Source organism: Thamnophis sirtalis, unplaced genomic scaffold, assembly GCF_051295495.1.
Source record: "Thamnophis sirtalis isolate CommonGarterSnake01/CBP01778 unplaced genomic scaffold, rThaSir2_p1.2 scaffold_2, whole genome shotgun sequence".
Classification (NCBI taxonomy): domain Eukaryota; kingdom Metazoa; phylum Chordata; class Lepidosauria; order Squamata; family Natricidae; genus Thamnophis; species Thamnophis sirtalis.
The window spans coordinates 90621395-90643996 of record NW_028261382.1 but is presented as its reverse complement, the minus strand read 5'-3'; the positions used below and the strand labels follow the sequence as shown (position 1 = coordinate 90643996).

The window sequence follows — 22602 nt, the reverse complement described above, 5'->3', positions numbered from 1 at the left end:
TCATAGGACTGGAAGGGACATAAATACATGAGAACAAACTACTCAAAACTCATCTGCTGAATGAGACCTCGGACCCATCTAGTTTACCAGTTTTTTTCTCATAGTGTCAACCAACTGTACAAGGAAGCTGACAACAGATGACCTTCAGAGGCAATCCACTGCCACCAAAGCCAATAGTTATTGATCCCTAAGACCTCCAGGAAATGGTCCAGCCTTTTCTAAAGCCAGCTAAATTGATAGCCATCAGCAGGGGTGGGATTCAGCCCGTTCGGACCAGTTTGGGCGAACCAGGTGCTAATTTTACATCTGGTTTGCTGAACCGGTAGTTGCAAGGACTGGCTGGCCGCACCCGCCCTGCCCCTCCCAGGAGTCTCCACCTGGCCCATTTTGGATGCCAGGTAAGTGCAGGGCCTGCACGGAGGCTCTGGGAGGGTAAAAAACAGGCCTCCCGGAAGTTCTGGAAGTCCAGAAATGGACCCATTTCTGACTTCTGGAGGGCTTCCGGAGGGCCGGGGGATGCCGTTTTACCCTCCTGGAGGCTCAAGGAAAGCCTGCGTCACCATGGTCCAGGAGGCGGAGTAGACCACACCCATCATGGCCACACCCACCCAGCAACCGGGCAGAGAACTGGCAACTAATTTTTTTTTTAATCCCATCCCTGACCATCACCACATATCAAAGTAATATGCAAAGGGACTTCTCCTCCATAAAAGCTTGGATGTTAAGGAAGAGAGAGAGAGAGAGAGAGAGGGAGGGAGAGAGAGAGGTAGAGAGATTCCATTGACTCCTTTATTTACACATTTTATTTTTTTTAATTAAAAAATAAAGGTTATCTTGATACAGTTCTTTGCAGCATCTGGGCAAAAAAAAATTGCACCCTTTAACAAGACTGTAGGAAACAAGATGGTTATCTAAACTTTGGCACACAGGACTGGAAAATAAAATGCAATCCCTCTGCTGCGAAATTTTCTTCTCAGTTTCATGACTTGCTTCCCTGCAGGTACCAAAGATGGATGGTTCAGTGCTCCTCCCCTGCATTACTAAACAGAGGGAACAATTCCCAGGTGGGAAATACCCCTGGAGTAGAGGATTCTGGGAGTTGACGTCCGCAGGTCTGAAAAGTTGCCAAAGTTGGACACCCCTGGTCTACATTGTTAGAAATGGCCCAGGCAGGGGTGGGCTTCAAAAATTTCAGCAACAGGTTCTCTGCCAGGTGCTGGGTGGGTGTGGCCATAGTGGGTGTGGCTGAGCCGGCCTCCTGTGTTACAGGGGGGGTCACTTTCTCCTTCCCGGGATCTGGAGGCTTTCCTTGAGTCTCCGGGAGGGCAAAATCTGCCTCCCCTGGGCTCCGGAGGCCCTCTGGAGTCCAGAAACAGTCCAGTTTCCAGCCTTCTGGAACTTCCGGGCGGCCTGTTTTCCCCCCTTCCGGAGCCTCCACATGGGCACTCGCCTCGCATCCAAAACAGGCCATGTGGACACTCCTGGGAGGGGCAGGGGTGGGCGAGGCCAGCCAGGGGTGGGATTTGGAGGTTCTCCAAACTGGCCATAACATTAACTATGGGTTCTACTGAACCTGGACAAACCCAAAGCGCCCAGCCCTGGGTCCAGGGCAGTGGTGGGATTCAAATAATTTAACAACCAGTTCTCTGCCCTAATGACCAGCTGGGTAGGCGGGGCTCAGTGATCATGTGGGCGTGGCCAATTCAATGTCACTCAGGTCGATGGGCAATTCGCCTTAGTTGTTACAATGGTAATAAGGGTTAACCGGAGAGGCAGTTTCTGTAAGCAGGGCAATAAAGGTTAGGCTAGAAACAACACCAGAATGTTTCCTTACAGGATTAGCCCTGTAAAGTGGGAAAAAAACAAAAGATTTCTTCCAACAACCGGTTCTCTGAACTGCTTAGAAAGTTACCAACCGGTTCTCCCGAATAGGTGCGAACTGGCTGAATCCCACCACTGGTCCAGGGCCATCCACCAAGGGGTGAAGAACATCAGCCTCAATGACTGGATCAAAGTCCTGCTCTTAACTTATGTGTATCAGATGTGCAACCTGGTAAAGGAAATGCACCAACCAGGCAGTTGTGGGAGCCCTCTTGGTTCTTCTGACAATTCCAAGAATCCTCAGTCTGTTTCGCAGGTATTTTCGTCTTTAAAAACTGGATTGCACCACAGCAGTGTATCTATTTGCTGGAAACTCATTACTCAGAACGATATAGTTAATTGAATAAGTGATGACATTTTCCAAGGAAGCCTGATTCTTATGCAAAGAGGGAGGCTTGTGAGAGTGGGCTGTTTCCAGGAACAACTACGCTGGCAAATTTCGGATCCAGTGAACTGGCCTGATCTTTGTTTCGTTCGTTTTGCAAATCGATTTAAAAAAAAATAATAATAATTCAGTAACTCCTGCCCCTCCTCACCAAAATTTTAATACAATTCTTGGCACAAAGGCATCAAAAATATTTGCAAATCCTTACCTTGAGAGGACAAACATTTAAAAATACAAACGGTGAGTAGGAGCAAATAACATTTTTTTTAAAAAAAAACAAGCTTTCGAATACCATTTTGATGCACGCTTTGGATGCGTTGTTTAAAATGATTTCATGTCTTTTAAAATGGAAGAAGCGTACAAAGGAGATAGCAACGGAGGCTAAAGGGAACTCCTAAACTGCTGCTCCTTTATATAAACTGGCCAGAGGCGAGCACATAAAGGGTAAACTGGCTTTTGATTATGGCAGCTTATATTCCTAACAATTCATTGCACAGATACCCTGGGGGGGGAAAATACTATATGTTAGTGTTTTGCTTGCTCTTCTATTAACTTCCGCTTCATTTCCAGGGTAATACAATATTCCAGATGATTAAAGGGAAGACTTGTTTTAGAGGTCCAAGAATGTTCTCTGTACTAAAAGAAGCCATTAAATTTCCTGCACTGGCATTCTGCTGTATGCATTGACTCAGGAGTTCTCCAGAAGAAATGTGTCAGCCTGGCAGTGATCCAGTAGTGGAAGACTCTCGTGCAAGATCTTTTCAGGGTACACTTATGCCCGAGTGGATCCCTTCTCTGTCTCCAGTACCTCCACACAAGCCTTCTTCTACTAAGTTAAATCCAGACCATAGTCTAGATCAGGGGTGTCAAACTCAAGGCTTGTGGGCCAGGGCCAGCTCGTGAGGTGGTCAGAGCTGGCTCACGAGGCCGTCGTGATCTAGCCATTACAAGGAGGAAAGATCAGACCAGTGTGGCTTCGACCCGGTCTACCTAATGTGAAGAGGAAACATGCCAGCACTTTGGGGAATGGCGTCAAGCTGGCCACGGCCAACCAGTTGGCCACACCCACCCACAAGATCAACCACAACCCTGATGCGGCCCTCAATGAATTTGAGTTTGACACCCCTGTGTCAAATAGAGCATACAAGGGGACTGGAGATTGCTATTATGTCACCTCCCTCTTGTTATTGCCTTCCTAATCAGAAATGCAAGTTGAGTGAGTAGCAAAGTTGGGCTGGCCATATCCATTTGCCACTGATCCTCCCCAGAGACTTAGGGCCTTGATGTGCTCCTCAAAATTCCAACCTCTGATGTTGATTCTGGTATGGAACCAGCGGTGGTTTCTGGCAGGCACTACTGCTGGTTCGCTCGTGTGCATGCTTCAAAATTAAAATTGCTCTGCGCATGCGCAGAACTGAAAAACAAGATGGTGCCGGCACCACCCCGGGAACCAGTTCAGGGGCGTGGCAGGCCTCAGTTGCTGCCCGTTCCAGTGACCCAGGCCGCCAAGCCACTATCAGTTTGGCTGAACCGGTCCGAACCGGTAGGAACCCACCACTGTATGGGACAATATAGTTTACTTACAGTGCAATGGTGACAAAGAGTACCCAGTGCGGAGCTATGTGTATCAGCCATAGTTCTGGATTGCAACTTCAGCCTACTGAGTGGCTAAAACCAGCCCCTGATCATTGTTGATCAAATCAATATATTGGCTGTCAAGGCAGCTCTTCCTAGGATATTTGCTTCTTTCCCCTTTCCTGGTGGCTTAAATGATCTTTTAGGAAATTAGCTCACCTGAGACTCACAATCCAAGAATATAATTAATATTTTGCTTCATTGCCACCAAGATCACTCTCTGGCCAGCATAATGGGGGGACCAGGGACACCCCCTTATTTTGAATGACCCCTGAAAAATACTTTGCATTAGCATTTTTACAAAATGCCAGCAGTGGGAATCCTATTCTCTCTGTCTTTGGTAGTTGCCACTTAGAATCCATTTTAAAGCATTCTGAATAATAATATAATAATAATAATAACAACAACAACATCAGTTATGGCAAGATAAAGAACCAGTATCTTCAGCATGCTGAAGTCCTTAAAATGCTTCTCCTCGTGGAAACATGAGGAGTTGAGTCGCTTGTGGTGTTTTGGAAACGCCAATCTCTAAGCATGTAGTTTATTTGCAGAATTACTCAGATCCCAGGATATGTGTAGAGAAAGTGTATATTTGACACTGGGAGTCAAGAAATCATCCTGGTTAATGTAGGATCTCCTTATCCAACCGTCGCTTATCACACTAATCGATTTCTTAAGGCACAAGGTGCGGGGAAATCCAGTTTATGCCTTGTCCCTTGAGGGGAGCTTTGAGTTGGCTCTTAAGTTGAGGTTGCCAGCCCTGGAGATGCCTCTGCTATGTGTTTAAGAGATCCATCGGTATCTGAAGAGGAGCTCAAATGCTCCTTGGTCAACCCACAGTCTTCTTCTGCTTGGCTTTCCTTTGAGACCTCTGGCTGAGTTTGGTTGTTCAACTTTTCTTCTGCTTCGATTTCCTCTGAGGTGGGAATGGAATTCTTCTTTGGGCGGCCTTTGGGTTTTGTGGGGGCCTCCTGTCCTCCCTTCAGGACCTAGAATAAAAATTAATGAAGCTGTTATGACCATATATAGAGCCATGGTGGCGCAGTGGTCAGAGTGCAGTACTGCAGGCTACTTCTGCTGACTGCTGGCTCACTGCAATTTGGCAGTTCAAATCTCACCAGGCTCAAGGTTGATTCAGCCTTCCATCCTTCTGAGGGGGGTAAAATGAGGACCCAGATTGTTGGGGATAATGTGCTTACTCTGTAAACCACTTACACAGGGCTGTAAAAGCACTATGAAGCCATATATGTGTAAGTGCTTTTGCTAGTGCTACATACACTCTGATTCTGTTGTCCAAGTTACAAAGAGGAGAATAGACTGATTTTTGCTTCTTTGTGTCATCTCCATCTTAAATTTATTTTGATTAATGCCCTACATTGATTGGCATTAAGAAACTCTCCCCCCCTCCATTGTTAACATTTTGTGCATTTTTGCCTAATTTACACATTCGCCAAGCCATGTCCCCTAATTTATTACATGCTCGCCTGTTATTTTCACTGATTCATATATTTTAGGCATTAAAATACATCTTTTGTCTTTATTTTTGGGCAGGAGCAACTTGTGGCTAAATTCGGAGAAGAGTTTTAATATATGCTCTGTTTGAGAGGTGAGTCAGATATGCAATTAGAAGCAAGTAGAAAATATTTTTCCCATATCCTGAACACTAGTCATTGGTGCTCCAGGCAGCTCGCTATTTTCCATTTATTGATTTATTCATCCTTCCCATTTCTATACCTCCCATCTCCGTCCCATCATGCCATCCCATCCAATTTTATCATTTGGAGACAACAAACAAAAACTAGAGTAAAAATCACTAGACGTTTGAAAAAAACTAGAGGAAAAAAAATCACACCAGTGCACAAGACAAAACTTCATATGTAACCGGGCATGAATTCACTGTGTTATTGTTTTATGTTGTGGACAAAATAAAGATTTCTTTGTCAAAGGCTAAATATCCATAGGATAAAAACTGTAAAAATAGTTCTTGCCAAAACCAAAAACTGATGAACCAATATACACAAATATTTGCAATACTCCGGTTTGTTGTTGCTAGTTGTGAAGTCGTGTCCAACCCATCACGATCCCATGGACAACGTTCTTCCAGGCCTTCCTGTCCTCTACCATCCACTGGAGTCCATTTAAACTCACAGCTACCGCTTCAGTGACTCCATCCAGCCACCTCATTCTATGTCGTCCCGTTCTTCTTTTGCCCTCAGTCGTTCCCAGCATGAGTCTCTTCTCCAGTTAGTCCTTCCTTCTCATTAGGTGGCCAAAGTATTTGAGTTTCCTCTTCAGGATCTCAGGTTAAGATAACCTGATAACTCAGGTTATGGTTACAAAATTAAGATGGCACACTCAAAAGCTCAATCCATTTTTTATGTGTGTTTTACCAAAAGAACTTCAATTGCACCATTTTGAGGTTTGTGGCCATTGTTTGACCATACCTTGTAAAGAATACTGGGGTCCTTTATGTTTTGTGGGGTGGATAGGCTTAAATTATTGTTTTAGAGACACCCTGAAATCAACGGATATGTTCCTCAGGGTCAGATCCATTCCTGTTGATGTCACTCAACTGACACTCAATCTAACCATTAGTGCTCTTTCCGAATTCATTAAATGCTTACCATTTTTTTCCACTTCATCCTGCGATTTTGATACCAGGTTTTCACTTGGAGTTGAGTGAGGCCCAGTGATTGAGCAAGATCCAGCCTGGAAGAGAAACTATCCAGATTAATGAACCAAGAAGGCATCATCATTCATTGCCAAGACCTGATTACACTGCATCTTACTGAAAGGGAACAAATGGTTCATGCACTATTGTGTGGATCAAGAGACCGGCTGCTTAATCGGACGTGACTAATTATTAGAGAAGGCCAATGGCTGATGATCAAACAAGAGCAATGACCACAATATTGGTCATTGGAGGGTTTCTAAGCAAGATACACCAAACTCAATAGGAAGTTAGTTTAAGAAAGCAAACAAAGACCTGTGCTCTAAATTTGCTTTTTTTTAAAGCAAACATTTTGATTTGCTTAGGACTGTATTAACTGAACTGTTCTAAGTCTTGGATTTACTTCTCAGCAGGGATGCCTTGTACCCTTTCTACTAGTTCTGTTTTCAGATTACACAACGTCAATTGAGTTGTGCCAATTCGTAATTTCTTTTTTAAAAGAATGGTTTAATTAAGAATGACTCTGTAAAAATGGAATAGGTAGCTTCCTCTGGTTCAGAAGCTGCACTAGCAATAGCAACAGCACTTAGACTTATATACCACTTCACAGTGCTTCACAGCCTTCTCTAAGCAGTTTACAATGGCAGCATATTGCCCCCAACAATCTGAGTCCTCATTTTACCCACCTCCGAAGGATGGAAAGCTTCCTGGGATTCAGGAAGCAGAGAACAGATGGGGGCGGGGCCAGCCAGAGGTGGTATTTACTGGTTCTCTGAACTACTCAAAATTTCCGCTACCGGTTCTCCAGAACCTGTCAGAACCTGCTGAATCTCAATCTCCCCCCCCCCCCCTCTCTCTCTCTCTCTCTCACACACACACACACACACACACACACACACACACACACACACACACACCTGATCTACTGTCTCTTGAAGATCTGGCTAAGGGCAGCCAAGTAAGCATTTCTTTTTAGAGATAGGAAACTAGTGTGGCTGAGAAATATCAAAGCAAGAAAAGTTATGGCAGAAGATTTTTTAAATTTTACTTTGCCAAAATAAAAACTATTGGAATAGGATGTCCTGGCTGATCTATTGATGGTGGTAAAGAGCAACTACTTTCTGCCTTTCCCTGCTTTTGACTGATTTTAAGCCCAACACGGTCTTCTCTAACCCATCAGATAGCAGAGGGCTAATATCAGAACTGTGTTTACTTAATCAACCTTCAGAGCTGGAACGTCAGAGTGAAGCTCATGAAACTCACTAAACAAAGGCGCTTGAATGAAACTTGCCGGTGCTGCTCGTGAGCTATGCCTTTTCCATGATTAATATGAGTGAACTGGAACACAAACGGTGCAGAGGAAAAATAAACAAACATGATGCACCTTGTCTTGTTTCATGCACCAGCAGTTGCATAACGAATGGTTGTGAATTAGTCTAAAATTTCCCAACCAATTTTTCTCTTGAGATGTCCTTCCCAGCGTAAACAATACGTTCCGTCCCTTGGTTGCAGTTGTAGAAGGGTGGCAAAAGCATTTGTACTTTGTTTGGAAACAAGTAGTGACGTATATAGGCTGAGTTCATACAATTTAGCATACTGGGTTAACAAAACACGGTGTAAGGCTCTTCACTTAATAGGCTACATCCAAACAAAGGCATCATATTATAGCTAAACTAGTTGGTTGGATACCCGTGCTCCGCTACGGAACTATTTGATCGGGCTTGATAAATTTTGAACCTTAATGAGTAGTTATGATCGGCCTCTCCTCTCCCCTTTTCTCCCTCAGGCGTGCCCCATAGAGGCTTCTCCTATCTTATCCCCTTCTGTTCCTCAGGCTGGCTCTACAGAAGCCTCTCCTATGTTATCCCCTTCTCTCCCTTTCAGATGGGGAGGGGGAGTAGAATGTCTAAACTCCCAGCCTGCAGGACGAATGAGTCACCCACTGACCACGCCCATGCCCAAGTGGCAGTTGGAACAGAGCTCTTTTCAGGTGGGGAGGGGGAGTAGAACGTCTAACTCCTTAGCTTCAGAGCATTTTAATAATAATATAAGAAATACTAATGATCTGATGGTCATTTCAAAAAATTCTTTCTTAGTGAGCACCTAGAAGCCAAGAGGAATATACATGCCAAATTTCAAGTTTGTAGGCTTTATGGTTCTGGAGAGTTTGTGATGATGCGTGAGTGGTATTTCACTTTTATATAGAGAGATGTGATGACCCAGTTCATACAACATGCTAAGACAATGGTGGGCTCCCATACCTTGATAAACAGAGACCACCAAACACATTCACTCTAATATAACAAATTGGATAAACCCAACTGAAAAATCTTGTAAGAGATAGGATCATGGGAAGTTGCTAGGAGTACAGTGGAGCTAGCATGGCTGGAGAAGTTTAAAAGCCCACGTTCAAGACCCATGTGCTGCCATGGGACAGGGTGAGCTCTTGTCCTTCACTCCAGCTACTGCCAAGGACATAAAAAGGACTCCCTAATTGTCTGGGTAATGGTGATGTCACTGGCTAATCCTTTCAAACCAAAAGCACCTTGGTGCTTCTGACACAAATGCAATGGGATGGGAAGTCATTTACATTGAACTAGAAGAGGGTCTCAACCAGTTTGACCAAGGAATCTAAAAACCTTTCAGCTCTTTGGGGCTTTATCAACCTAGCATTACAAGCAATGGCTAGAGATTGTGGTCTATCGTCCACAACCAAAAGTCCACCTTCAAACCATATTTATTTTGCTTTTCAGCTATCCAGAGCTGCAGGGGGACATAGAGAAGAAACAGTAGTGTCATCTATCAGAAGCTTACTATTCTTATTTTTAACTTCTCTATGAAGCAGAAAAACCCAGGCTGGTATGATTGTATGAGTCTCCTAGGGCTCACCACAATTTTCTCCTTATCCATGAATGTTCATGCAATCCTTGTTTAAAGTCCCCTGTGCTAGCAAACCCTAATCCTGTATCATAGGACAAGTGAGATTGATCAGGTTGGCATCTTCAAAATCTCCAAACCATAAACATTACTCAGAAAATATTCTGAGAAATTGGATTACACAATGTATTCTCCCTTTTACTGTGGAAAGGAGAGGCCTGATGAGAAAGTGCATGTGTCCTTTCCTTATCAAATAAATACCCTGTCCTCCCCAAAATAAGATCTCCCTGGATAATAAGCCCAAACGGGCTTTTTAGTGCATACACTAAAATAAGCCCTCCCTTGAAAATAAGTCCTCCCTGAAAATATTAGCACACAGCAGCAGCCATGAGGTGACCATACTCACTGCCTCCTGCACCTCAAAAATAATAAGACCTCCCCAAAAAATAAATCCAAGTGCTTATTTCGGGGGTCAAAAGAAAATAAGAAAGACCCTGTCTTATTTTCGGGGAAACACAGTAGATAGTAGATGGGTTCCCAAGGTATCACCTATTATGGGCAAGTCTTCCCATTCATTAGGCAAAGGGAAAAGTGTCAGATCAATCTTCTCGTGCCAGATAACACATGCCTATCATGGCTAGATTACCTGTAACCCTTTCGGATTGGTTGCTGGCTTGTGGAAAACTACTGATGGCTGCCTAGGGAACGGAAGCAACAAACACCAAGTGTGAGGCAAAAAGCCACAAAATTGCTCTTGTTCATCGGGCTTAGTCATGTACGATGCCGAGCAATATTAACACCAGCCAATTCAGAGACCAGCAATAGCCTGAGAATATGATGAAAGGCGTGACCCGTCAAAACCGCGCTCGACTAAGCCACGCCCGATTAAACCGCATCGCTGATGTCATCAACAGGGCGACAACAGCCAGCGCGGAGAAAGAAGGGCGCTTTAAATAGCGCTTTGAAAGCAAGCCGATTCAACTTAAGGTAAGGGTTAGGTTTAGGGTTAGGTTTAGGGTTAGGTTAAAGGTTAGGGTTAGGGTTAGGGTTAGGGTTAGGGTTAGGGTTAGGGTTAGGGTTAGGGTTAGGGTTAGGGTTAGGGTTAGGGTTAGGGTTAGGGTTAGGGTTAGGGTTAGGTTAAGGGTTAGGGTTAGGGTTAGGGTTAGGTTAAGGGTTAGGGTTAGGTTTAGGGTTAGGTTAAGGGTTAGGATTAGGTTTAGGGTTAGGTTAAGGGTTAGGTTTAGGGGGGTTAGGTTTAGGTTTAGGGGTTAATTTTAGGTTTAGGGTTTACAGCGTGCTTCTCTCTCCGCGCTGTTGTCGCCCTGTTGATGACGTCAGCTACGCGGTTTAGTCGGACGCAGTTTAGTCGAGCGCAGTTTTGTGGTGGAACCGATCAAAGGGACCATGGTTTATAGGCTCTTGAGAATTATAAGGAACTTGGGAATTAGAGTTCAGCGAGATCTAAAAAGAATGTACTTCTTCACCTATACTAGGGGTGTCAAACTTGCCTTGTCATGTCGTCATCACATGATGAATTACACCTCCCCCCTCCCCTCTTCGCTAAACTGGGGGTAGGCATGGCCAGCATGTGACGCAGCTGGCCCACGGGCCACGAGTTTGACACCCCTGACCTAGAATGTTTAAGGCCAGGCAAAGATTCAGAGATAGTTGAACTAGCCACGGTGGCACAGTGGTTAGAGTGCAGTACTGCCGGCTACTTCTGCTGACTGCCAACTGACTGCAATTTGGCAGTTCGAATCTCACCAAGTTCAAGGTTGACTCAGCCTTCCATCCTTCCGAGGTGGGTAAAACGAGGACCCAGGTTGTTGGGGGCAATAAGCTGACTCTGTAAACTGCTTAGAGAGGGCTGTTAAAGCACTGGGAAGCGGTATATAAGTCTAAGTGCTATTGCTTGTTAAGATATTGTCAGGTGCAAGCAACCCCACCCACGCAGGAAAGACTAAAGTTGACTATTTTATTGTTGTCTACCTATATTACAAGAATCTCCTTGGGAGCAAGCAGATCAGGTTCCTGGAACTTCAGCAGAAGATCAGGCTTATGCCTCTTGTGGCTTTGCAAGGATTTAAGGTTAGTTTCCAGTTAATAGCAATAGCATTTCGACTTATACACTGCCCCATCACGCTTTTACAGCACTCTCTGGGTGGTTTACAATATCAGCATATTGCCCCCAACAATCTGGGTCCTCATGTTACCGACCTTAGAAGGATGGAAGGCTGAGACAACCTTGTTGGACTGAACTTTTGACTGTGGACAGAGTTAGGCTGCAATACTGCAGTTTAGCCACTGAGCCACCAGGCATCTTGACCCCTCCTCCTTGCTAGCTGGGAGTTTCCCAATGGCAAACTATGGCACTACTATTATCTGTGCAAACTGGATGAATGTGCCTTCCTTCTTTGATGCAGTTGATTCTTCTCTAAAACGAATTAAAATTATGCTCCGTTTAGAGAGCTCCCCTTCACCCCGGGCAATGGATTAAATCCAGGGGTGGAAAACTACTTACCTCTGTTACCGGTTCGCAAATGTGAGTGCTCGCACGCACCACCTCCACGCATGTGCAGGACCCACCCTCCATGCATGTGCAAAGTGTCAAAAATGGACGTGATGACGTCCAGGTGGGTTGGCAGAGCCTACTACCAAGCACGCCTGCAAAGGTAAGCGAACAACGAGGGGGAGGGAATCTGCTGTGCCACGCGACTTAGATTAGCTAGAAAGCAGGAAATCCTAGAAAGCTAGAAAGCAGGAAATCCTGCTACCGGTTCAGGTGAACCGATATTTCCAACGATCAGCTGTGACGTCACAGCTGATCATTGGAAATATCGGTTCACCTGAACCGGTAGCATTTTTTACTACTAGTCCGAATCGGTAGCATTTCACCCCTGGTTAAACCCTTCCTGTTCTGAATTTCAGCACCCAGAACCCAATCTAGAACAAAACGTAGAAACAACTCTAGAACAAAACTCTAAAAAACCTAGAACACTTTTAATTCAATTGTCGAGTCCATTCATTCAGTCATTCATTCCGTGGTTCTTATTATGTAATGAATATTAAAACAATTCCCAGGCAGAGTTGGTTTCCTTCTCTAGCAACTCCTATTTGCTCTGCCCTGACTTCATATTTGCTCTCAGCTAGTGGAAATAATTTGATGCTGCCTTTCATAGGAAGCAAGCTTCTAAGTATCACTGCCCATAAATCCATCCTGGCAAGTATGCGCGTATCTAGCACACTCACAGCCTGGTATGTATTTTCCACTGATATGATCTATTCATGTAGCCTTTGATTCTAAGGGAAGGGTGCTTTGAAATTCGATCCGGTTATGTGTCCGAGCCTTCAGACAAGAGCAGACTCATCTTCACATGCTTAGAAGGCATCATGGTCCACTCAGCACCTGAACAGCTGAGAGCAGCAGGGCTAAGGGACCTCACTCTGTTGTGGCTGGAAAGATGGCCTCGTCTTCCATGCTTACTCGAGAAACAGGCTTAAATCCCGCAGAGGATTTCCCTTCTGAAGTGGTGAGACGATGAGGCTCAAATGCTCCATGCTCTTAAAAGATTAAAGCTAGGTCTTTTGTATTTTAAAGCATCTGCCTGGTTAGTCTTTTCTCCCCTCTGTAGCAGATAAAGTAGCCCAATTCTGTCCTTCAAGGCTGCTAAGCGTTGTTGTTAGGCAATAATTTTGTGTGGTTCATTTTTATTTCGTCATTTTTATTGGTTTTCTATTTATTGGTCATTTTATTGATTGCCTACTTATTGGTCGAGGATTGGAATAAAGTTCCGTCTCTCCATCCTTCAAGCGCATATCAGTATTCCTGCCAGTATACATTGCTCCGCTTGAATTAATGTAAATCTAGAACTTCCGAATGTTTTTTTTTTTCAAACAGTAAATGTGGAAGATATTCAGGAGTGGAATTCAGGTGGTTCGGACTGGTTTGAGTGAGCATTTGGCCCCGCCCACACACCCCTGTGCTTTCCTGTCCTATATTTCCCTGGTTTTTTTTAACCTTACTGATTTGCATGGCACAGTGGATTGCCACTCATCAGCTGTTTTACTCACAGGCGCTGACGTAGAAGGTAAATTTTGAAACTTAATAAAGTCTTTTTTAAAATGCTGCACGCAAAGCGTGCACTCACTAAACCAGTTGTTAAAATAGTTGCATCCCACCACTGAAGATATCCCCCCTCCTTTAACCTGATAAAAATGGAAAAGAGACAAAAAGACCTTCTCCTTCTATGTTAGTTGTTCACTAATTGTTCACCCACATGTCTCATGGAGCTGGCTCTACCCATTAGGCATTTGGGGCAACCTTCACAGATAACAGAAATTAAAGGCTGCAGGCTCAGCTGCCTATCCAATCTCCTGCCTTTGAGAACAGAGCTACATATGCAATTGGAATAAGAAAGACAGGATCCTGATCTGTGTTCATAGGAAGGTTTAAGACATCGATGGCCACCGTTTTGAACAGCCCCATGATTTGTGGATTACATGAGCATGCAAGAAAGTTAGAGATCATTCTCATTTTGCAAACTCTGGCTCTTCTTTATGAGACTTTGAGGCAGGGGTGTCAAACTCGATTTCATTGAGGGCCGCATTCAGGTTGTGTTTGACCTTTAGGGGCTGGGGTGGGCATGGCCAGCTCGACGTCACTTGTGTCAGGGGCGCCTGTGGGGGAGGGGGTGAACGCTCTGCAAGAGAAAACGGGCTCCTGAGCTCCATTTTCGGCTGTGACAGGCTCTCGCAACCAACTGCTAGCAAAAATGGAGCTTGGGAGGGCTGTTTTTGCTGACAGAGGCACCATGGGCTGGTCCTTCGCTGTTTCCAAGGTGGCCCCATGGACCAGGTCTAAGCACCCTGCAGTACCCCTGGACCTTGAGTTTGACACCCCTGCTTTGAGGGGTAACTTACTCAAAATCTTCAGTCAAGTACTGATAATACTTCTACATCTAGAGGGAAACTTCTAATTCTAGAGAGAAATAGGATAAATCCCTAGGAATAGTTGTTTCTAAGTGTTTCTCCACTTCCTTTTCCTCCAAATTTCTTAGATTTTGTACAGGGATTAAGGGATCTTTCATTTCTACAATCACGACTTAGTCTTCACCCAGCCACTATGTTGAATGATCTATCATAGTCAAAGCTCCATATTATAATAACAACTTGGCTCATGCAGGGTTTCTGCTGCCTTCTTAAAGGCCACTAAGTCTCACTTCATAAAGAGAAAACTGATAGGGCCTCTTCTAATATTGGTGTCCAATGTAACCATACCAGCTAGCCCTCAGGGTGTGACTCAGCCTTGAGTTCAGCCTACTTTCAAAGATTTTCCAAAGCTGGACTCGTCAGAAGAAAATTTTATCAAGGGCCAGAGTGGCACAATAGTTAGAGTGCAGTACTGCAGGCTACTTCTGCTACCTGCAATTTGGCAGTTTGGATCTCACCAGGCTCAAGGTTGATTCAACCTTCCATCCTCCTGAAGCAGGTAAAATGAGGAGCCAGATTGTTGGGGGCAAGATGCTGATTCTGTAAACCGCTTAGAGAGGGCTGCAAAGCACTATGAAGCGGTATATAAGTCTAAGTGCTATTGCTATTGCTATCATACTAATGTTTGTTTGTTTAATGTTTAATAAATTTATAGGCCGCCCAATCCCGGAGGACTCCGGGCGGCTTACAACAATACAATTAAAATAGAAGTTAAAAAACACAGAAAAACATAGTAAAAAAAGATCACAACATACACCCAGTCTAATCGGGGCTGGAACTCAAACATGAGTTCAACAGCCCGGGGCCTGCTGGAATAGCCAGGTCTTAAGAGCCTTACGGAAGGCCATGAGAATGGGTAGGGTCCAGATCTCTGGGGCCAGTTTATTCCAGAGGGTCAGAGCGGCAACAGAGAAGGCCCTCCCCTGGGTAGTTGCCAGCCGACATTGTCTGGTTGACGGTACCCGGAGCAGGCCTTCCCTGTGCGATCTAATCGGTCATTGGGAAGTATGCGGCAGAAGACGGTCCCACAGGTATCCGGGTCTTAGGCCATGTAGGGCTTTAAAGGTGATAACCAGCACCTTGAATTGCATCCGGAGAATTGCATCCCTAAGACTGCATAAGTGATTGGTGGTGAATTCCTAACATGGAATTTGATGCCGGCATATCATTCCCAATAGCAACTTGCTCTTAGAACCATGCTAGTGCAGAAATCAACCCCTAAATGACCTCCAGATGCAAAGTCCCATGTTCCCTTGCCACTTGCCCATGCTGGCTGAGGCCGATGGGAGTAGAAGCTCCGAGATATTTTAAAAGCACCAGGTTGCCCATCAAGGCATCAGTGTCTTCTCTAACCACTAACCCGCTGGTTTGTTCTTTCGCCCACCCCAACCCGATCTCTACTCGACCAACCTGTCTGGGGTGGAGAGATACTTCTGCTTTTGGAATTTCTTCTCTAGTCCCATCAGCTGCAACTCTGTGAAGATGGTCCGGCTGCGGCGAGGCTTTTTCAAAGGGAGGGTGGGCTGCTCGGTCTCGGATTCACTGCTTCCATGGGTTTCATTGGCGTGGGTCTCTGAACAGGTGTTTCCCGAAGGTGGGAGCGGTGAGAGAACCCGAGAGCTGCTCACTGCAGGAATGAAGTGAGAGACTGCTGAAGGCTGCCTGGTGATGACAGAGATGAGTGGATAAGCCCGTAGAGAAGAGGAGCCTGGGAAAGAAGCATCAGAAGCAGAGGCATTACCAAGAGAGGTTGGCTAGAGAGATCGCTTCATTCTTTACTCCCAGCTCTACTTCGATCAAGATTTGATTAATACAGAGTACGTAGTGCTAGAGAAAAAGCTGCAATTGTTTATAGAAGTGTAAGAGGGCTTGTCTCCATTGGTCATTGGACAGATCAACTTATGATCACTGGACAAATCAATTTATTTTTTTGTCTGGACTTGTTTGCCGTGTGTTCGCTGAAAATTTCAGCCTTTCTTAAGCATGATATTATATGGGCATTATTGTTGTTTGCACTTCTCACCTTTTGTGCATTTGATACTTAAAATACTTCCGTAATTTGGAATGCTCTTGTATTCTGGAATATCTACCTTTAATGACTGTGGGTAAGTTTTCTGAATAAGAGGAGAATAAAAACCCATGGCAGAATGGTTTTGGCCCAGGTACTTAGAGCTATGAGTGTGGACCAAGTCAATGTGTTTAAAAACACAAGCCAAATAAATTCACCAGTGTGTCTTTGTACATATGTACACTGCAGGGGTGGGTTGCTAATCCCGTTCCAACCGGTTCGGTTGGAACGGGGATGGCAGCGTCCTCGTGCACGTGCGCAGTTCACGCATGTATCTTAGCGCTTGCGCGATGCTCCAGCTGCTCGCGGAGACTCGCGCAGGCGCTGTATGTGCCATCCAGCTGCTCGTGGAGAATCGCGCAGGCGCTGTATGTGCCATGCGCCTGCGTGGAAGGGCAGAAGCCTTCAAAGAGCGGTAAGGAGCGCGGGCGGGTGGGTGGGCCCTTCGCCGTTCCCGGAAGTTACTTACTTCCAGGTTCGCCGACCAACCGGTTCGCGGGGACCGCCGCGAACCGGTTGAAACCCACCCCTGGTACACTAGTACACTTTCCACTTTACTTGAGCACCGATGCTTGTAAATAAGTGAAACATTTCTGTTGAAGAAGAAAACATGGTAGCAAAATCATTTTTTTCTGCAAACAACATAGCAGAAAAACAGCATAGCTCCCTTAACAACTGTCTTGCTATCATGATTCTTCCATAGTTTTCAGCTGAGGCGCCAAGGAAACCACAGAAGCCATTAAAAAGTAATAAGTCAGTGACACTCAAAATCTATAGTCAAATACACTCACACACAAACAGTCTGAAAGATTATAATCATTACAGGGAAGCAATTTTTTTTTGTTTAGCAAGGTTTTTCTTCTTAGCATATTAAAGTTGTTGGGCTAATGGTGCTTTTTCTATTTGGGTGGGGTTCAAGGACAAGAATGCCATGGGTGACTGAAGTTTGGGAGAGTCAACACAACTTCCAGGGAAGGTGGTGGAAACATCACCATTATCTCACAGGGAAATAAAAAATATGAAATAACATTTAGCCGACACAAGTAAAAAGTTAGTAAAAGGTAAAGGTTCCCCTCGCACATATAAGCTAGTCGTTCCCGACTCTAGGGGGCGGTGCTCATCTCCATTCCAAAGCCGAAGAGCTAGCACTGTCCAAAGACGTCTCCATGGTCATGTGGCTGGCATGACTAAATGCCAAAGGCGCACGGAGCACTGTTACCTTCCTACCAAAGGTGGTTTCTATTTTTCTACTTGCATTTTTTACGTGCTTTCCAATTGCTAGGTTGGCAGAAGCTGGGACAAGTAAAGGGACCTCACTCCATTATGCAGCGCTAGGGATTCGAACCGCCAACATTTCTGATCAACAAGCATCTTAGACACTAAGCCCTTTGGTAAAAAGTTATGTTGGGTCAAAAAAATAAATCTTTATTTTTCCTAACTGGTTTTTCCTAACCTTCATCTTTTAATTTTATGAAAAAGGAAGTGCTTCTGCTTTTATTTTGGGGGGGAGGGGCTCCCAAGGATAAGAACCATTTTGCTGAAGTTGCCACATCTGGAGTTCAACATTGCTCAAATCAACTGGCTGTCAGTTGCCATGTTATAACTGAAATCTGAACTCTCTGTCTCCCTGTCCCAATCTCTTCCAACGTCATGGTTTTATCAATCAGTTTTGGTGCCACCTTGGAGATGTTTTCTCTGTGGTTTGGAAGATGATGGTTTCCAGAACTTCTTCTGCTTTGGTTGTAAATCTGAATAGTTCAGCTGGTAGTAAGGAGGAATTTGTTGCGTCTCATCCTTTAGGGTGGGGAGTGTAACTGAAACCGCAGGAGGGCCGGGGAGGGTGGAGAAGAAACTTCTAAAGAACTTCTGAGAAAAAGATAGTGTGCTGTCAGTGACATGATGAGTGATGAAGTCATTGGCAGAGCGGTACATGGGGCATATCCTTGTCCTATCATTGCCTTGGGAACAAGGCATGGATAGCCATGAATGAGAAGACTCTTCTTCAGCTACATTTCTCTTTAAAACATAATGATAAAGATGGAAGGAACCTTTGAGGTCCTCTAGTCCAGTGGTCACCAACTGGTGGTCTGTGAGAAAGGTTTGGTGGTTCACAGAAAAATCTTTGCATTTTTGCATTCTTGATATTGCACTAAATCAGGGATCCTCAAACTACGACCCCTGGACCAGATGCAGCCCACCAAAGCAATTAATCCTGCTTGCTGATGGGATGCATTCCTAACTTGGCCGCCGCAGCCCCTCCCTCCCTCCCTCCCTCCCTCCCTGGGAGTTCAGGCGCTTCAGTGAGCAGTGCGTGAAAGTTTGGCCGGGCTCCTCAAAAGACAGAGTTTTGCAGAGGGGCGATCTAGTGCCCGGGCTAGTTACAAGACATTCATTCTTGGCCATATTTGAGATTCCTAGCTGCAATGGACAGTAATCATAGGGTTGACCCCAGGCGCTTCTCTCCACTATCAGGTGGCCAAGCTAAGTGCCTGAAGGACCCCATCCCATCACTAATTCATATTAGTGGTCCAGGGGATTTAAAATTATGAATTTAGTGGTCTCTGAGGTTCAAAAGGTTGGTGACCCCTGTTCTCATCCAATCCCCTGCCGAGGCAGAAAATCTTATAACCATCCCAGTCAAGTGGCTTATTTTTTTGAAAAGCTCCAGTGATAAGAGCACCCAAACTCTGGAAGGCAAGCTATTTCATTGATTGTTTCGACTGTCACAAACTTTCTCCTTGCTTCTAAGTTGGATCTTTCTTTAACAAGTTTCCACCCATTACTTCTTATCCTGCCCTACGGTGCTTTGGAGAATAAATCAAAACCTTTCTCCTTATGACAGCCCCTCAAATACTGGAAGACAGCTATGATGTCCCCCACTCCTGAGAGACCCCCACTCCTGAGAGACCGCCTCCTGCTGATTACCTCGCATAGACCGATTAGATCTCACAGGTTAGGTCTCCTCCGGATTCCATCCGCCAGCCAATGTTGGCTGGCGACCCCCCGGGGGAGAGCCTTCTCTGTTGCAGCTCCAGCCCTCTGGAATGATCTCCCCATCGAGATCCGGACCCTTACTACCCTCCCGGCCTTCCGCAAAGCCACCAAGTCCTGGCTGCTCCAGCAGGCCGGGGGGGCTTGTGAAACATCCAGCCCCACGGAAATTGTGAATGTTGCGGTTTTTGTTTTTAAAGTGTTGTCTTTGTCCAGTTTTCCCCTTCCCTTGTCTATTGTGAGCCGCCCGGAGTCCTTCGGGAGTGGGCGGCATACAAGACAAATAAATACAAATACAAATACAATACACTCCCCCTAATCCTTTTGTATGAATGGCTAAACAGATCTAGTTCTCTTAACTGTTTACGGTACACTTTAGCCTCCACACCTCTTGCCTTTGTTGCTCTTTTCTGCATTCTTTCTTATTTTCCATTTTTATTCTTTCCTTCTTTAGGGGGAGGTCACATTCTAGTGCAGTGCAACCACTTCTGATCTGATTGCATTTGTTCGTAAAGTTTTCTCTTTACTGAATCGGTTCTAGCTTGAAAGTCAGCATATTTAGGGGACTGCAGAGGTGGTATTCTGCCAGTTCTGACCGGAAATCGTGAGAGGCCCTGCCCAGCCCCCTGGCTCTACAGCGCATGTGTGGAAGGCAAAGTGGTAGGGAAGTTAAGTCAATACCGCCCTTGGGTGGACAACTAGCAATAGCAATAGCAGTTAGATTTATATACCGCTTCATAGGGCTTTCAGCCCTCTCTAAGCGGTTTACAGAGTCAGCATATCGCCCCCACAGTCTGGGTCCTCATTTTACCCACCTCGGAAGGATAGAAGGCTGAGTCAACCTTGAGCCGGTGAGATTTGAACCGCCGAACTGCAGATAGCAGTCAGCTGAAGTGGCCTGCAGTACTGCACTCTAACCACTGTGCCACCCCTCTCTTTGTAGAATGAATGTTCTTCATTCAGCCCTTCCCAGAATCCCCAGAGAATCCCCAGATTGAAAATCCAGGTAGCTGTTTACCAAACCTAAATTAGAAGGACTCGTGTTTCTAAGCGATTTAAAGTCATTTCACTTTTCTGTGTTTTTAAACTCATAAACAAAAAAAAAAGGGGGGGGGACCGTAGGGTTGCCTTTTCAAGTTAAAAGGAAAACGGGCTGTGTTATTTATTTATTTTTTTAAAAAAGCTAAACAATTAACCAAGCTCGGCAGATAAGATGTTGGCCATAAACTCAGACGACCCAGGTTCTATTCTGAGTTCTGACTCATGGCGTGACCTTTAACAAGTCACTTTCCTTCCCCATCTCCATTTCATTTTCTGGCATCCCACTCCTCAAAATGCCGACTTGCAAATAAATCCCATTAATTGGGGGGGGGGGAATCATTGTTGTCATCAATGTTCATCGCTGCACAGATGAACCTCAATTTATTGCCACGTTGGAGGCCAGAATTTCTGGTGCTAAGCAAGGCTGCTATTAAGTCAGCCACACCCAATTTTATGATCTCTTTTGGCCACCGTTGTGAAGGAATCACACGGTTGTTAAGTGGCCTGGTGCCCCCCCTCCCCTCCCCATTTGCCTTTGCCTTTCAGAATCCGGCTGGGAAGGTCAAAAATGATGATCACATGACTTTGGGATCCTGCAGTTATCATAAACACATGTTTGTCAAGCACCCAGATTTTGACCATTGCAAGGATACCCGTGATGGTTACAAGTGCAAGAATTGGTGGTAACTCACTTTTTCGGTACCATTGTGACTTCGACTGGTCACTACATGAATGGTTATAAGTTAAGGACTACCTGTAGACTATTCTCAGCAATTTTGACAACCAGCCCTGAAAAGCAAGTTACGGCTGTCATCCTATCAGGGGGATTTTTAATTCTCTCTTTCAACATGAGTTGTTTTTTTTTCCTTTTTGGTACGATGAAAGAAACAACTAAAAATTCATTTTAAAGGGTGTGGGGGGACCGGGGGGGGGGTTTCCAGCCTTCCTCCTTCCATTCAGGTCTCCCTGTGCAGTTTATAGGGGAGCCTTGCAAGAAAGTGTAATCGGTTTCTTGAACTCCGGGAAGGATGATTTATAGGAGCAGAAGCTCTGCGTAACCAAAAGAAGCTCATGTGAGTCATACTGTTTTGCAATGAGAAGACGGTAATCAGATCTGTTCTATCAACAGGACAAGACTGGGGGTGGAAAGAACAAGATTTACAAGGATCCCCCCCAATTCCTTCCATCGGTAGCTTTCTTGAATGTCTCCAAGGGAATAAATAAATTGGTTGGCCAAAGCCCACTTAAGTGAGTTCATGGTTAGGATGAGATTTGAAAGGTAAACTTCCTGGTAGAAGAATCTATCATTAACACTAACTGGGCGTAACACAATGTATTAAAGAAGAATAACATGAGTAGGACCCATACTCACACTACAGTGCGTAGTATGAGTGCCAATAAGAAGTTGTTTTGTTGAGAACAGTAGAAAATAATTTTCAGAAACTGGAAAAGTAATAATATTAACAATTGGATTCAAGAGACGTATGACTCATTTGTGGCTGAAAAAGCAATGCTATCTGAGAATCCAAATTGACCCAACCTATTTTTCTGTAGCAGAGATTGTATAATGTTAGAGAATCATTTATTTTCCCCCCTAAGATAAATTTAGAAATCTGTTTGACATTTGATATGTTCATTGGGGAGAGGGGGAAAGAGTTGCTTATTCTTGTGTTGTAACTTTATTTTTAGATGACAGACAGACAGACAGACAGGTAGAGATAGAGAGATAGAGAGATAGAGAGATAGAGAGATAGAGAGATAGAGAGATAGAGAGATAGAGAGATAGAGAGATAGAGAGATAGAGAGATAGAGAGATAGAGAGATAGAGAGATAGAGAGATAGAGAGATAGAGAGATAGAGATAGAGAGATAGAGAGATAGAGAGATAGAGATAGATAGAGATAGATAGAGATAGAGATAGAGATAGAGATAGAGATAGAGATGATAGAGATAGATAGAGATAGAGATAGAGAGAGAAAGAGAGATAGAGATAGAGATAGAGATATAGAGATAGAGATAGAGATAGAGATAGAGATAGAGATAGAGATAGAGATAGAGATAGAGA

At 44.7% G+C, this 22602-nt stretch overlaps 1 protein-coding gene across 1 annotated transcript in view; it reads right to left on the bottom strand.

The window, feature by feature from the left end:
• Positions 1–2410: 2410 nt before the first annotated feature.
• The window catches only part of BARX2 (BARX homeobox 2), a gene marked incomplete at its 5' end in the record, with an annotated part of 51207 nt that continues 31015 nt past the window's right edge, over positions 2411–22602 (bottom strand). The window contains 3 exon segments of the mRNA XM_014065711.2: positions 2411–4890; positions 6526–6610; positions 15849–16146. Coding sequence (XP_013921186.2) covers positions 4642–4890; positions 6526–6610; positions 15849–16146 — 632 coding nt within the window.